The sequence below is a fragment of the Papio anubis genome, chromosome 9 (genome assembly GCF_008728515.1).
Source record: "Papio anubis isolate 15944 chromosome 9, Panubis1.0, whole genome shotgun sequence".
Classification (NCBI taxonomy): domain Eukaryota; kingdom Metazoa; phylum Chordata; class Mammalia; order Primates; family Cercopithecidae; genus Papio; species Papio anubis.
The window spans coordinates 51,364,990-51,379,066 of record NC_044984.1 but is presented as its reverse complement, the minus strand read 5'-3'; the positions used below and the strand labels follow the sequence as shown (position 1 = coordinate 51,379,066).

Below are 14,077 nucleotides of genomic sequence, written 5' to 3'. Positions count from 1 at the left end.
AAAAAAAAAAAAAAAAAAAAAGTACAAAAATTAGCTGGGCATGGTGGCAAACACCTGTAATCCCAGCTACTCAGGCGGCTGAGGCGGGACAATTACTTGAGCCCAAGAGATGGAGATTGCAGTGAACTGAGATCATGCCACTGCACTCCAGCCTGGCTGACAGAGCGACTCTCTCAAAAAAAAAAAAAAAAAAAAAAGAATATCCAAGAAGTGCCTAAAATAGCAAGCAAAGGAATTGTATACGTGCCTATGTTCTTTTTTTCTGGAAAGGAGAATCTGCAGCTTTATAATTTCAACATCAGCCTAAACCGTCGTGAACCTAAAACAATCAAAAGGGCCAGAATCTGTTTAAAGAATTTATTCAAGGGCAGTGTGAGGGTAGACCAACCAAAAAACCAACTCCAAAGAATGGAGGTCAGCCTTAAGAAGTAGGGAAGTTAAGATTTCATTTACTTAGGCAGACAGAGAAGTTTTTAGCTGGATTACGTTATCTATACAAGGTTGGAGCATAATTACAGAATTTGGTTACAAGCAGTGTTTTGTTTGTTTGTTTGTTTGTTGTTTTTTTTTGAGGTGGGGTACAGCTAACATTGTTTTACGGAGAGTTTAACACTCATGAGTTGCTGTCATATGGTGACATCGTTTGAGTCTCTCTAGTCATTGAACAGAACAAGAAAAATAAATCGAATTAAATTTATAATCTGAAGTTATATGTGACCCATCACATCTGTCAAGTTTTAAAACGGGTTTTGTTTTTTTTTGGTAGGGGGAGCGTCCAGCAGCTTTTAAATGTTAATTTTCACATCATGTGTTCCAAAAATAATTGGTTAGCCTAGGTCACTTCCACCCTCCAACGCTGTGAATACAGTCTCTGTAGCATTCGCTATTTAATGTCTTATCTTCCCGAGCTATTTGAGAAATCGCTAGGTCGCCTTAATACCGCAGTCGCCACTTTGCGGACTGGAGGGCGGAGTCTGCTTCGTTCTGAGGACTGCGTGGCTCCGCGCAGAGAGCTCCTGCTAGGCCTGCGAGTCCTGTTCTGAATTCTTACCCTTATTTAGTCCTTGTCACCACCCCCGCCGTGGGAACGGCCTAACGGCCACTCGTCAAAGGAAGTGGCTGCCGGCAGCTCTTGACCCGGAATCGGATCCTAGTCCCACCCCTTCTGCTCCAGGCTTCCTTCTGCAACAGGCGTGGGTCACGCTCTCACTCGCTCTCTTTCTGCCGCCATCTTGGTTCCGCGTTCCCTGAACAGTAAGTACTTTCTGTGCCGCTACTCTCTATCCGCAGCCATCCGCCTTTCTTTCGGGCTAAGCTGCCCCGGGGACTGAGAGTTAAGGAGAGTTGGAGGCTTTACGGGGCCACAGGGTTCCTACTCGCCCCTGGGCTTCCTGACAAAATGGGGTCTGCGGTTGGTGTCCTGGCAAAAGCAGAATAGAAGGGCTGCGGGCCGGGCCCGGAATCCGAGCCTGCAGAGATGGAAGCAGTTGCAGTGTTGAGGGCAGAAGAGAAGTGCGTCTTGTTTTGGGAACTGCTTTAAGGGATCCAGAAAAGGGTCAGGGGTCACAGCCTTAGAACCTCCAACACCGTTCTCATTGTGACAAGCAAGTGTTGAACTTACAGCACCGTCTTTCCCCTCCTGGGTCCCCAAAGTCGACAAACGTAGTCCAGGAGGCCCCAGCCTAGCCAGTGTGAGTATTAGGAGTGGAGAGGGTTCACGGTAGCGTCTGAAGTCGCCTATGATCGGGAGCCAGCCCTGGATCCTCTCCCTCGGGTTGAGAATGCAACTGGGAATTGCTGGCCTTGATAGAGGCATAAGGGTCACATATTTACCTCTTATTCCCAGGTGCTTTGGGGAGGGTTGCCCCCGAACACCCTCACGGTTTTTTTCTAACGGCCCTCCACGGAGTTTTTAAGAATACTTGTCTCTGGGTTGGGCAAGTGAATGTATCCCAATCATTCAGGCCTCCTTTATATTCCCTTCCTTCAGAAATGCCCGGCGAAGCCACAGAAACCGTCCCTGCTACAGAGCAGGAGTTGCCGCAGCCCCAGGCTGAGACAGGTAGGTTCCCCTACCCCCCTTGCCATTAATTAAAATTGACCCTAAGGCCATTTGGTGGCAAAATGACCAAGAGGAAGTACACTGTGTAAGAGGATGGGGTTGCAGCTTTACCGAGGAGGATAGACCGTAAAATTACTATCCTGGAGTTACTTCTTTAGGAATTTGGAGTAAAAGTAATGTTTTTAAGATTCGTGGACGTTAAAAGTTCCCTAGCTTGCTTTCTGTTATGCCTGTTGCCTCTAAAGAAGCTCTCCTGTGGAACCCCAACCTCACATAGGAAAACTGAGCAGGGAAGGGGCTCGGTGATTCTTACCTATTGGAACTAGATGACACAGGCCAAGGAGCCCGGAGCATTTGTGAAGCTCCAGCCAGCAAGTTGCATCAAGGTTTTAGTTGGCAGAGCTTGGCATTGTGCCTTTATCACATGTCTGGATGAGATGTGTGCTGGTGGTAAGTGTGTCTTGCTGAGCCCCAGAGTCCTCCTAGGTCGTATAACTTGTTTATGGATTGGTGGTGCTGAGATATTTCTAGTGTGCTGGAATAGTTCCTGCATCATTGTGTGAAACCCAGGATTGAAATAAATCCTTCTTTTATCCTCAACGTTGAAAGTAGTGACTGTGAAGGCTAATTTTTAAATTCTGGTTAAAACATATCTCTGTAAAAAACTTAGGAGGAGGTAGTGAAAAGTTCTTAAAATGATAGCCTTTCTGAGTCAGTTGTGCAGCGCTAAATGAAGGGACTCTTCAGGCTGTAATCTTCATTCTCACCTTTTTATGATTTTTTTTTTTTTTTTCATTTGTTATTTAAGGGCAAGTCCTTTCCCTTTTTGTGGTTACAGTAGAGTTGCTTATGGTTGAAAGCATTAAGCTTCCCACCTGTTTGATTTTAGCAGCTGAAGGGATTAATACAGCTGCTAGGAAGAATGGGGAGTTCTGAGCTGGAGTATAAACAATATGAAATTCTTGAAGTACAAGGGGCTTAAGGAAGGGAAAAAATAAAGTACTCTTCTCTAAAGATTCTGTGATTTCAGTACAAAACGAGATTTTAGAGATTGTGTCATTGAACAACTTAATTTTACAAATATGAAGACTTGAAATTCAGATGAATTTAGAAAAATCTGATTCAAGCTTCAAAACTAATGCATTTACTTCTGAAACAGTCCTTAATGCTATTAAATGTATTCCTGAATAGTTTGAGTTGTATAGTAGGCTTATATTAAGGAAGTACCAATGATAAATACACAGGATTTTGTCTGTAATGACAGTCTATTAGAGTGAAGTAGGAAGCTCAAGGAATTGGTTATGGTGTCAAAGCAAGTATTTGGGGCCTTATTCCATTTGAGGTACAGTCAGAAGAAAATATATTCCATGTTTTTGTGATTCATTATGTTTGGTAGTGTTTTCCTGTAATCATTAGACTTTGGCCTACCCACTCTACAGGAAAAACTGGTTGAGCCACCTTGTCTTTTCCATGGTAGTATGCCATAAGAACTTCAGAATTACTGGTTCAGTGAATTTTGAATTTGAATTTTGGTACCACGGACTTTTTTTTTCCCCCCGTTTAACATTGCCTTCTAAGCATTGAGCATTTGTTGATCCAATTCTGTGTTACCTCCTGAATGCCAGAAATACTGTCTTACTGTCATGCCAAATATTGGTGTATTTTGACATAATGAAATACTTAAATTCCAAGTTAAGGAGTGGGGATCAAGTGTATTCTCGCCACTCCAATTCACTTCTTTTTTTTTTTTTTTTTTTTTTTCTTTTTTCTTTTTTCTTTTTTCTTTTTTTTTTTTTTTTTTGAGACGGAGTTTCTCCCCATTGCCTAGGCTGGAGTGCAGTGGTGCAATCTCGGCTCACTGCAACCTCCGCCTCCTGGGTTCAAACAATTCTCCTGCCTCAGCCTCCTGAGTAGCTGGTATTACAGGTGCGTGCCACGACGCTCAGCCAATTTTTGTATTTTTGTATTCAGATTTTTCCTAGCCTAGTGGAAGCCTGAAAGTATAAAAGCCTGTTTTTTCTTACTTCAGATTCCCCATCATCATCACTGCTCACTATCTTCTTTGTTCCAGTTTTTGGTATTTTTTCCGTTAGTTCATGATATTTGGGTGGACAGAGTAGCATAGCTAGCTGTTCTTTGTGGTAATTCTGTTGGCTGTGAGAAAGACTTGGGAATACAGTCCGTTTTAAGAAGTAAGGGGAGAGCACAACTGGGAAAGGGTAGAAAGCATGTTGTTCCCAACCTCCCAAGTGTCTGTGCTCCCCATTTAGAGATAGGCTACTCTTAGACTGTTCTCCTCACCCTAAAATAGTTGGTTTACTTTGATAGAACTTGGGGAAGTGTGAGAAATTAGGAGAGGAATGTCTTCTCACTTGACTGCTGAAAAATGTTTGGGAAAGGTTGTTGTTGCGTGTCACCTTTATCTAATCCTGCGTGGTCACTTAGACTGTCAGATTTTAAACTCGAGTGTGTCCTAGGAGGCATGTTGTACCAAGTTGGGCTGCATAACTCACCTTTTTTCTCCTCCCCCCCCCCCTTTCTTTATCTCCTTTTGCCTTTCTCCAGCTGTGCTACCTATGTCTTCAGCCTTGAGTGTCACTGCTGCCTTAGGCCAGCCTGGACAAACCCTCCCCCCTCCTTGCTCTCCTGCCCCACAACAGTGCCCTCTGTCAACTGCTAACCAGGCTGCCCCATTCCCTTCCCCCTCTACTATTGCCTCGACCCCTTTTGAAGTTCCTTTTACCCAGTCATCCTCTGGAACAGCCCTACCTTTGGGAACTGCCCCTGAAGCCCCAACTTTCCTACCAAACCTAATAGGACCTCCCATCTCCCCAGCTGCCTTAGCTCTGGCCTCTCCCATGATAGCTCCAACTCTGAAAGGGACGCCTTCCTCTTCAGCTCCCTTAGCTCTGGTTGCCCTGGCTCCCCACTCAGTTCAGAAGAGTTCTGCTTTTCCACCTAACCTTCCTTCTTCACCTCCTTCAGTGGCTGTAGCTGAGTCAGGGTCAGTGATATCACTGTCAGCTCCCATTGCTCCCTCAGAACCAAAGACTAATCTTATTAAAGTTCCCTCTGAGGTAGTCCCTAATCCAAAAGGCACCCCCAGTCCTCCATGTATAGTCAGTACCGTTCCTTACCACTGTGTGACTCCCGTGGCCTCTGTTCAATCTGGAATGGCCTCCCTTCCTCAGACAACACCCACAACTACCCTAGCTATCACTTCCCTTCAAGTCAAAGATACCACCATTTCCTCAGCTCTAACTTCTCCGCAAAACCCAGGAAGCCTCAGCCTAAAGGGGCCTGTTAGTCCATCTGCTGCCTTACCTCTTTCAACTCAGTCTCTTCCTGTGGTGACCTCTTCTCAAAAGACTGTGGGTCCCAACACCCCCCCAGATTTTCCCATTTATCTGGGCTCTCATCTTGCACCTTTGTATCAAAGTTCTTTTGGTTCTGTCCAACCTTTAGGTCAAACAAGTCCCAGTGCTTTGACAGACCCTACAGTGAAGACCATTTCTATAGATCATTCTTCCACAGGGGACTCTTATCCTTCTCAGAGATCTGTAATTCCTCCCCTTCCTTCCAGAAATGAGGTAGTTCCTGCTACTGTGGCTGCCTTTCCAGTGGTGGCTCCATCTGTTGACAAAGGTCCCTCTACCATCACTAGCATAACCTACAGCCCTTCTGGCTCCTTAAATGTAGCTACCTCCTCTTCATTATCTCCTACGACCTCTCTCATTCTCAAAAGCTCTCCTAATGCCACTCATCATTATCCTTTAGTGGCCCAAATGCCTGTTTCTTCTGTTGGAACCACCCCACTTGTGGTGACTAACCCCTGTACAATTGATGCAGCAGCTACTACCTTTGAGGTAGCTACTTGTGTTTCTCCTCCAATTTCATCAGGTCCCATAAGTAATATAGAACCAACTTCCCCTGCTGCCTTGGTTATGGCACCTGTGGCTCCCAAAGAGCCTTCTACTCAAGTAGCAACCACTCTGAGGACACCAGTCTCTCCTCCTCTGCCAGACCCTGAAGACCTCAAAAATCTCCCCAGTTCAGTATTGGTTAAATTTCCAACACAAAAAGACCTCCAAACTGTACCTGCCTCTCCTGACGGAGCTGCTTTCTCTCCAGCCCAAGCAGAACTCACCACCAAGAAAGACCCTACTGTGTTACCATTAGCCCAGACAGTTCGTAAAAATTCCCCTTCTTTCCAAAGTACATCCTCTTCTCCAGAGATATCTCTTTCTCCTGAAACCACCGTAGCAAAGAAAAGCCTTGGAGGCCCTCTCCCTATAGGTAAGCCAACCAGCACTGTGACCTCCCCGCTGGGTGTTAACTCCTCCTCGGCCTCTGTAATCAAGACAGATTCTTATGCAGACCCAGACTCTGCTGGTCTGCTTCTCAAAAGTTCTCTCATTACCCCAACAGTGACTGCATGTCCTTTGCAAAGTGCTGACCCTGCTGGGGTGGCTCCCACAACTGCCAAAGGTACCTCAACTTATACAGCTACAGCCAGCCCTTTTCTAGAAGGAACTGTCTCTTTAGCTCCTGAAAACCACCCAGTTAAGGAAGGTACTTCCACTCTTACTACTTTATCCTTGGTTCCTACAGCTTCAGATTGCCCTGTGGCTCCATCCCCCCAGAATACCTCTGCTCCTCTGGCTACCTTAGTGCTGGCCCCTGAAATCCCAAAGTCTGTGCCCTCACCCTCTCTTCCCGCAGCTGGGACTCCTCCAGGTACAAAAAAGGTTTATGGTATTTCTCATACTTCAGCATTGGCACCTGTTGCTTCCTCTCCCAAAGAGTGCCCAACTGAGGACTCTGGTGCTTCTGCTACTGCATCTTCCAAAGGATCTCTGACTTACCTAGCTGACTCCCCATCTCCTTTAGGGGTTAGTGTGTCTCAGACTAAAAGACCTCCAACCAAGAAGGGTTCTGCTGGCCCTGATACTCCTGTTGGAAATCTCTCGTCCCCTGTTTCGCCAGTTGAAGCTTCATTTCTTCCAGAGAATAGTCTTTCTTTCCAAGACTCTAAAGACTCACCCGCCACGAAGCATTCTCCCACTCCTCCATCCCCCAAAGGGGCCCCTGCTCCCTCAGCTGTGACTCCTCTGTCTCCCAAAAGAGTAACACTAACCCCCAAAGAGACCTCCACTCCTTCAGTTGTGAATCCGCCCTTCCCCAAAGAGGGTCCAGCTACCCCAGCACCCAAACAGGCTCCCGCTCCTCCCACTCTATCCAGGACTTCTTCCTCCCTCAAAAAGGCCCCAGCTACCCCATCCCCCAAAGGGGCCCCCACACCCCTAGCTGCAACTCCTCCTTCCCGCAAAGGAGGCCCAGCTACCCCATCCCCTAAAGGGACCCCCAAACCCCCAGCTGCAACTCCTCCCTCCCCCAGAGGAGGCCCAGCTACCCCATCCCCCAAAGGGGCCCCCACACCCCCAGCTGCAACTCCTCCCTCCCCCAAAGGAGGCCCAGCTATCCCACCCCACAAAGGGGCTCCCACTCCCCCAGCTGTGACTCCGCCCTCCCCAAAAGGGCCCCCCACACCCCCAGCTGCAACTCCTTCCCCAAAAGGAGGTCCAGCTACCCCATCCTCCAAAGGGGCCCCCACTCCCCCAGCTGCAACTCCTCCCTCCCCCAAAGGGACCCCCACTCTCCCAACTACAACTCCCTCCTCTAAAGGAAGCCCAACTACCCCATCCTCCAAAGAGGACCCCACTCCCCCAGCTGCAACTCCCTCCCACAAAGGAGGTCCAGCTGTGACTCCTCCCTCCCCTAAAAGAGGACCAGCTATCCCATCTCCCAAAGGGAACCCCACTTCCCCAGCAGTGATTCCTCTCTCCCCCAAAAAGGCTCCAGCAACTCCAGTCACCAGAGAAGGCCCAGCCACCCCATCCAAAGGCGATACCACTCCCCTAGCAGTGACTCCTGTCTCCCTCAAAAAGGCCCCAGCAACTTCAGCCCCCAAAGGAGGCCCAGCTACCCCATCCTCCAAAGGGGATCCCACCCTCCCAGCAGTGACTCCTCCTTCCCCCAAGGAGCCCTCAGTCCCCAAACAAGCTCCCACTTCCTCTCCCAAAAAGGCCCCGGCAACTCCAGCCCCCATGGGGGCCCCCATTCTGCCAGCTGTGATTCCTTCTTCCCCCAAAGAGGTCCCAGCTACCCCATCCTCCAGAAGGGACCCCATTGCCCAAATAGTGACTCCTCTCTCTAAAAAGACCCCAGCAACTCTAGCCCCCAAAGAGGCCCTCATTCCCCCAGCTATGACTCTTCCCTCCCCCAAAAAGAGCCCAGCAATTCCAGCCCCCAAAGAAGCCCCGGCTACCCCATCCTCCAAAGAGGCCTCCAGTCCCCCAGCAGTGACTCCTTCCTCTTACAAAGGGGCCCCATCTCCCAAAGAGGCCCCTACTCCTCCAGCTGTGACTCCTCCATCCCCCAAAAAGGGCCCAGCAACTCCAGCCCCCAAAGGGACCCCCACTTCCCCACCTGTGACTCCTTCCTCCCTCAAAGACTTCCCTGCCTCCCCAGTTTCTGTCACATGTAAAATGGGGGCCACTGTTCCTCAAGCATCTAAAGGGCTTCCAGCAAAGAAAGGCCCCACAGCTCTCAAAGAAGTACTTGTTGCCCCAGCTCCAGAAAGTACGCCAGTCATCACAGCTCCCACTCGGAAAGGTCCACAGACCAAAAAGAGTTCTGCTACTTCACCTCCTATGTGTCCAGATCCCTCAGCTAACAATGGTTCCACAGTGGCTCCAGCCCCTCTACTCCCTGCTCAGAAATGCTCTTCAAAGACATCAAAAGGCAAAGCTGCTTCTCATTCCCCAAAGGGCCCCTTGGCTCCTCCTGAGTCTAAGGCATCCACCCCTCTAACAGCAGCTGCCTCTGAGAAGGTCCTTCCTAAACCTGAATCAGCATCTGTCTCTCCACCACCCACCCCACCAGTCTCTCTGCCTCTTGCTCCCTCCCCAGTTCCCACTCTGCCTCCTAAACAGCAATTTTTGCTGTCCTCTCCTGGGCTGGTGTTGGAATCACCCTCTAAACCCCTAGCCCCTGCTGATGAGGATGAGCTGCCGCCTCTGATACCCCCGGAACCAATCTCTGGGGGAGTGCCTTTCCAGTCAGTCCTCGTCAACATGCCCACCCCCAAAGCTGCTGGAATCCCTGTCCCAACCCCCTCTGCCAAGCAGCCTGTTATGAAGAACAACAAGGGTATTTGCCTTGGTTTGCCGTGTGCATGGTGTGTCTGTTGCCCACACCCCTCTTGGGGGCTACCCACCAATACTAACCCTGTGATGCGCCGCTTTCTCCAGTGAATCTGCTTGGGTTTGGACATAGAACATAGAATGATCATTTTAAATGCAAAAGCTCTAGGAATATGAAACAAAATCTTGGTTTTCATCACTTCAGATAGATATATAGTGTATTGTGTATCATTCAGTACATTGTGGCCCGGACTACCCTGAGCCTACCATGCCATCTATTTTACCTAATTGATCTGACATTGAAAACCAAGACCTGCCAGACCTTTTAATTTGCTCTAATCCCTACCACATCACTAACTAACCTTGTCCCTGGGCCTGAGATTTGCTAAAACATTGGAGAATTGAACTATTTGTATTTCTTTTTCAATTCTTAGACTTAGTAATGACCAGGTGCCCAGGGACTTCCTTCTCATAAAAATGTAGAAACCTGTTTTTCCTAGCCTGAAAATGGTGCAGGTATATGCTTTTTTTCCTCAGTAGTCTTTACTGATGCTTGGCCTTTGAATTGAAATAAATTTATGTGAATTATGTTTGGAAAAATTAAGAGATACAGGTCAACATCATTGAGAATCTTCTAACTATATTGATTAGATCACATTGCTGGGGTGAATGGTTTGAAAATGAGGCTGAATATGTGCATGTGACTGCTTTTGACTTGCTCCAACCCCGTTTAAAAGTTGAGGGAATGGCCGGGCGCGGTGGCTCACGCCTGTAATCCCAGCACTTTGGAAGGCCAAGGCGGGCGGATCACGAGGTCAGGAGATGGAGACCATCCTGACTGACACAGTGAAACCCTGTCTCTACCAAAAATACAAAAAAAGGCCGGGCTTGGTGGCTCATGCCTGTAATCCCAGCACTCTGGGAGGCCGAGGCGGGCGGATCACAAGGTCATGAGATCAAGACCATTCTGGCTAACATGGTAAAACCCCGTCTCTACTAAAAAAAAAATACAAAAAATTAGCCGGGCGTGGTGATGGGCACCTGTAGTCCCAGCTACTGGGGAGGCTGAGGCAGGAGAATGGCGTGAGCCCGGGAGGCAGAGCTTGCAGTGAGCCAAGATGGTGCCACTGCACTCCAGCCTGGGTGACAGAGTGAGACTCCGTCTCAAAAAAAAAAAAAAAAAAAAAAGTTGAGGGGAAATCCAACCTACCTATTGTGCCTCCATGGTGTGATTTTGTTTTTTTCACTTAAGTGTATCTGGGGGCACCTTCTGACAGAATTTTACAGGGATAATTGGACTGTTGGGTAAAATTTAGAGTCAGTCATAGGGGTCATTATTTGCCTGTGCCAAGAAACAAAGACCTTGAGGGAAAGAAAGCAGTTACAGTATGTTAAACTGCTCAGCTATTTCTAGTGATTACTTTTCATTTCTGGGGTTAGGGCTGGGTCTTTACTAGATGTGTACCCACTAGTTAGTGACTAAGTTAGGGGCTATCAAGCTGGCCTCACACAAGCCAGTTGGTTTACATTTAACATTCTTAAGTCTTGCATGAAGCATTGACCTGTAGTCCAGGCAGGATGTAATGAAGTACCTTCTCTTATAATTTCTACTATAAAGCAGTAAAAGTTGTTTCTCATTTTAGGGTCTGGAACAGAATCTGACAGTGATGAATCAGTACCAGAGCTTGAAGAACAGGATTCCACCCAGGCAACCACACAACAAGCCCAGGTGGGTATTCTCTTACTAACTGGTATTGGGTCAAGGAAGCAGGGTTGATCAGGGCAACTTTTGTATTTGGAACTGTGAACCTTCATAAAGGAAAACCCACAAGGAAATTGTGCTATCCAGATCTTGGATTCTGGTTAACTAATACCTGTTTTATCTTCTTAGCTGGCGGCAGCAGCTGAAATTGATGAAGAACCAGTCAGTAAAGCAAAACAGAGTCGGAGTGAAAAGAAGGCACGGAAGGTAAGATTTGAAAAGGATTTCAGGATCTAATGAAGCACCTTTATACAGAGTGGAACTCTTTATTTCCATAGGTTTTTGGGGAACAGGTGGTATTTTGGTTACACGAGTAAGTACTTCAGTGTTGATTTTTGAGATTTTAGTGCACCCATCACCCAAGCAGTATACACTGAACCCAATTCTTAGTAGTGGTAGAATCCTGTTTAAAGTAGCAGAAGTAGCTGGATTGGTGGCTCACACTTGTAATCCCAGCACTCTGGAAGGCCGGGGCAAGTGGATCACTTGAGGTCAAGAGTTCAAGACCAGCCTGGCCAACATGGCGAAACCCCTGTCTACTAAAAATACCAAAAAAAAAATAGCAGGGCGTGGTGGTACGCTCCTGTAGTCCCAGCTACAAAGGTGGTTGAGGCACGGCAGTTGCTTGAACCCGGGAGGTGGAGGTTACATTGAGCCGAGATTGCACTCCTGCACTCCAGCCTGGGCGACAGAGCAAGACCTGTCTCCAAAAATTAAAAAGTAAAGTAGCAGAAGTTACTATGGCAGAAAACCCATTCTCTTTTTTTTTTGTAACGGAGTCTCACTCTATCGCCCAGGCTGGAGTGCAGTGGCTGGATGTCAGCTCACTGCAAGCTCTGCCTCCCGGGTTCACGCCATTCTCCTGCCTCAGCCTCCCAAGTAGCTGGGATTACAGGCGCCCGCCACCTCACCTGGCTAATTTTTTTTTGCATTTTTAGTAGAGACGGGATTTCACCGTGTTAGCCAGGCTGGTCTCGATCTCCTGACCTCGTGATCTGCCCGTCTCAGCCTCCCAAAGTGCTGGAATTACAGACTTGAGCCACTGCGCCCGGCCCCATTCTCTATTCTTGTATGAACTTTTCTCAGCCTGGGGAAAAGCTTTGCTTTGGATGTTGTATTATGTTCCTTGCTTCTTTAGGCTGCTTCTAAAGAGGTTGCAAACCTTATACTATTTTCTCTTCTTTAGGCTATGTCCAAACTGGGTCTTCGACAGGTTACAGGAGTTACTAGAGTCACTATCCGGAAATCTAAGAATATCCTCTTTGTCATCACAAAACCAGATGTCTACAAGAGCCCTGCTTCAGATACTTACATAGTTTTTGGGGAAGCCAAGGTGAGTAAACTTTTCTTGGGCATTGTTCTAGACCAGGGTTTCTCAACCTCAGCACTGCTGACATTTTGCCTCTGGTAGTTCTCTGTTATGGAAGGGCTATCCTGTTCATTATGGATGCTTAGCAGCATTACATCCAGTTTTGATTACCCAAAAACTCCATTGCCATATATCTCCTGGGACACATAACTACCCCCTAGTTGAGAACCACCGCTCTAAACCTAAAAACTACTCTTTCTACTGCGAGTAAGGGCAAGCAGTTTAAAGCCGTACAGTAAGTTACCTGAAGTGGGTTTACAGAGAGTTGTGAAACTATATGATTTATTTTTCAAAGACTGCTGATCTACTCACATGAATCTGTATTCTCTACCCTGTAGATCGAAGATTTATCCCAGCAAGCACAACTAGCAGCTGCTGAGAAATTCAAAGTTCAAGGTGAAGCTGTCTCAAACATTCAAGAAAACACACAGACTCCAACCGTACAAGAGGAGAGTGAAGAGGAAGAGGTATACTAGGAAATCTTTCATATGTTAACTGTCGCCATATAGCAATGTGTTCGTGTTGGTGAGCTATATTAAAAACTAGATTGAGGAGACTCCAAAGAACTGCTGAAATTGTTTTTGCCTTTAATTTACTGCTTTTTCCCTCTCCTCTCTTAGGTCGATGAAACAGGTGTAGAAGTTAAGGACATAGAATTGGTCATGTCACAAGCAAATGTGTCGAGAGCAAAGGCAGTCCGAGCCCTGAAGAACAACAGTAATGATATTGTAAATGCGATTATGGTAAGTGTTCAAGCCTTTGTTCCTTGACTCCCTCTGCCCTGACCAATTACGAGTGACTTTATTTTGTCTGCTAAATATCAGCCAATTAGGGAACCTCATTCCAGAGCCTCTTCTGAGTTGCCGTAGGTTTTAGTGACCTGAGTTCTCCTGATTTGCCTATAAGAACCGCTAATTATCTTTTCTCTCTTACAGGAATTAACAATGTAATCATCTGAAAGCAACTTTTTTTGGTGTCTCAAAGGAGTAACTGCAGCTTGGTTTGAAATTTGTACTGTTTCTATCATAAATAAAGTTATGGCTTCTTGTTGGATGAACTCAGTCAATGACTGGTCTCTTCCCCCCCCCCCCCCCCCAAAACAAACAAAAAACTTGTAAAGGTTCTAATAATTTGTTAATTACTCCTAAGGCCTCCCTCATTTGATAAGGTTTAATGCCACAGATTTCCCGCTTAAAATCTCAGACTTTATACCTCTTTTAACAAGTCACTGGCCAGGCGCAGTGGCTCACACCTGTAATCCCAGCACTTTGGGAGACCAAGGAGGGGCGGATCACGAGGTCAGGAGATCGAGACCATCCTGGCGAACATGGTGAAACCCCGTCTCTACTAAAAAGTACAAAAAAAAAAAAACTAGCCGGGCGAGGTGGCAGGCGCCTGTAGTCCCAGCTACTCGGGAGGCTGAGGCAGGAGAATGGCGGCAACCCGGGAGGCAGAGCTTGCAGTGAGCGGAGATCGAGATCGTGCCACTGCACTCCAGCCTGGGCGACACAGTGAGACTATGTCTCAAAAAAAAAAAAAGTTACTTTACTAGGCTGTTAGGACCTTCCTAACTAGGAAATACAACCTGACTATAAAGTTTCTTATTTCTGACCAGGCGGGATGGCTCACACCTGTAATCCCAACACGGGGAGGTCAAGGCAGGTGGATCACTTTAGCCC

General features: G+C 47.2%; 1 protein-coding gene across 8 annotated transcripts; it reads left to right on the top strand.

Annotated features, from left to right (window-relative positions):
* Positions 1–212: 212 nt before the first annotated feature.
* LOC101018001 (nascent polypeptide associated complex subunit alpha) lies at positions 213–13,459 on the top strand. Of its 8 annotated transcripts, XM_009180999.2 has the most exons (10): positions 213–1,254; positions 1,991–2,062; positions 4,628–6,358; positions 9,113–9,274; positions 10,911–10,996; positions 11,159–11,236; positions 12,216–12,362; positions 12,737–12,865; positions 13,019–13,141; positions 13,334–13,459. In XM_009180999.2, the coding sequence occupies exons 2-10, from the start codon at positions 1,993–1,995 to the stop codon at positions 13,346–13,348; spliced, it is 2,541 nt and encodes an 846-aa protein (XP_009179263.2). In that variant the 5' UTR covers positions 213–1,254; positions 1,991–1,992; the 3' UTR covers positions 13,349–13,459. The 8 variants fall into 8 exon arrangements, with proteins under 8 accessions (XP_009179263.2, XP_009179265.1, XP_009179267.1 ...); XM_009181000.2 differs by lacking the exon at positions 4,628–6,358 and having other exon boundaries at positions 1,124–1,254; XM_009181001.2 differs by lacking the exons at positions 4,628–6,358; positions 9,113–9,274.
* The last annotated feature ends 618 nt before the right edge of the window (positions 13,460–14,077 follow it).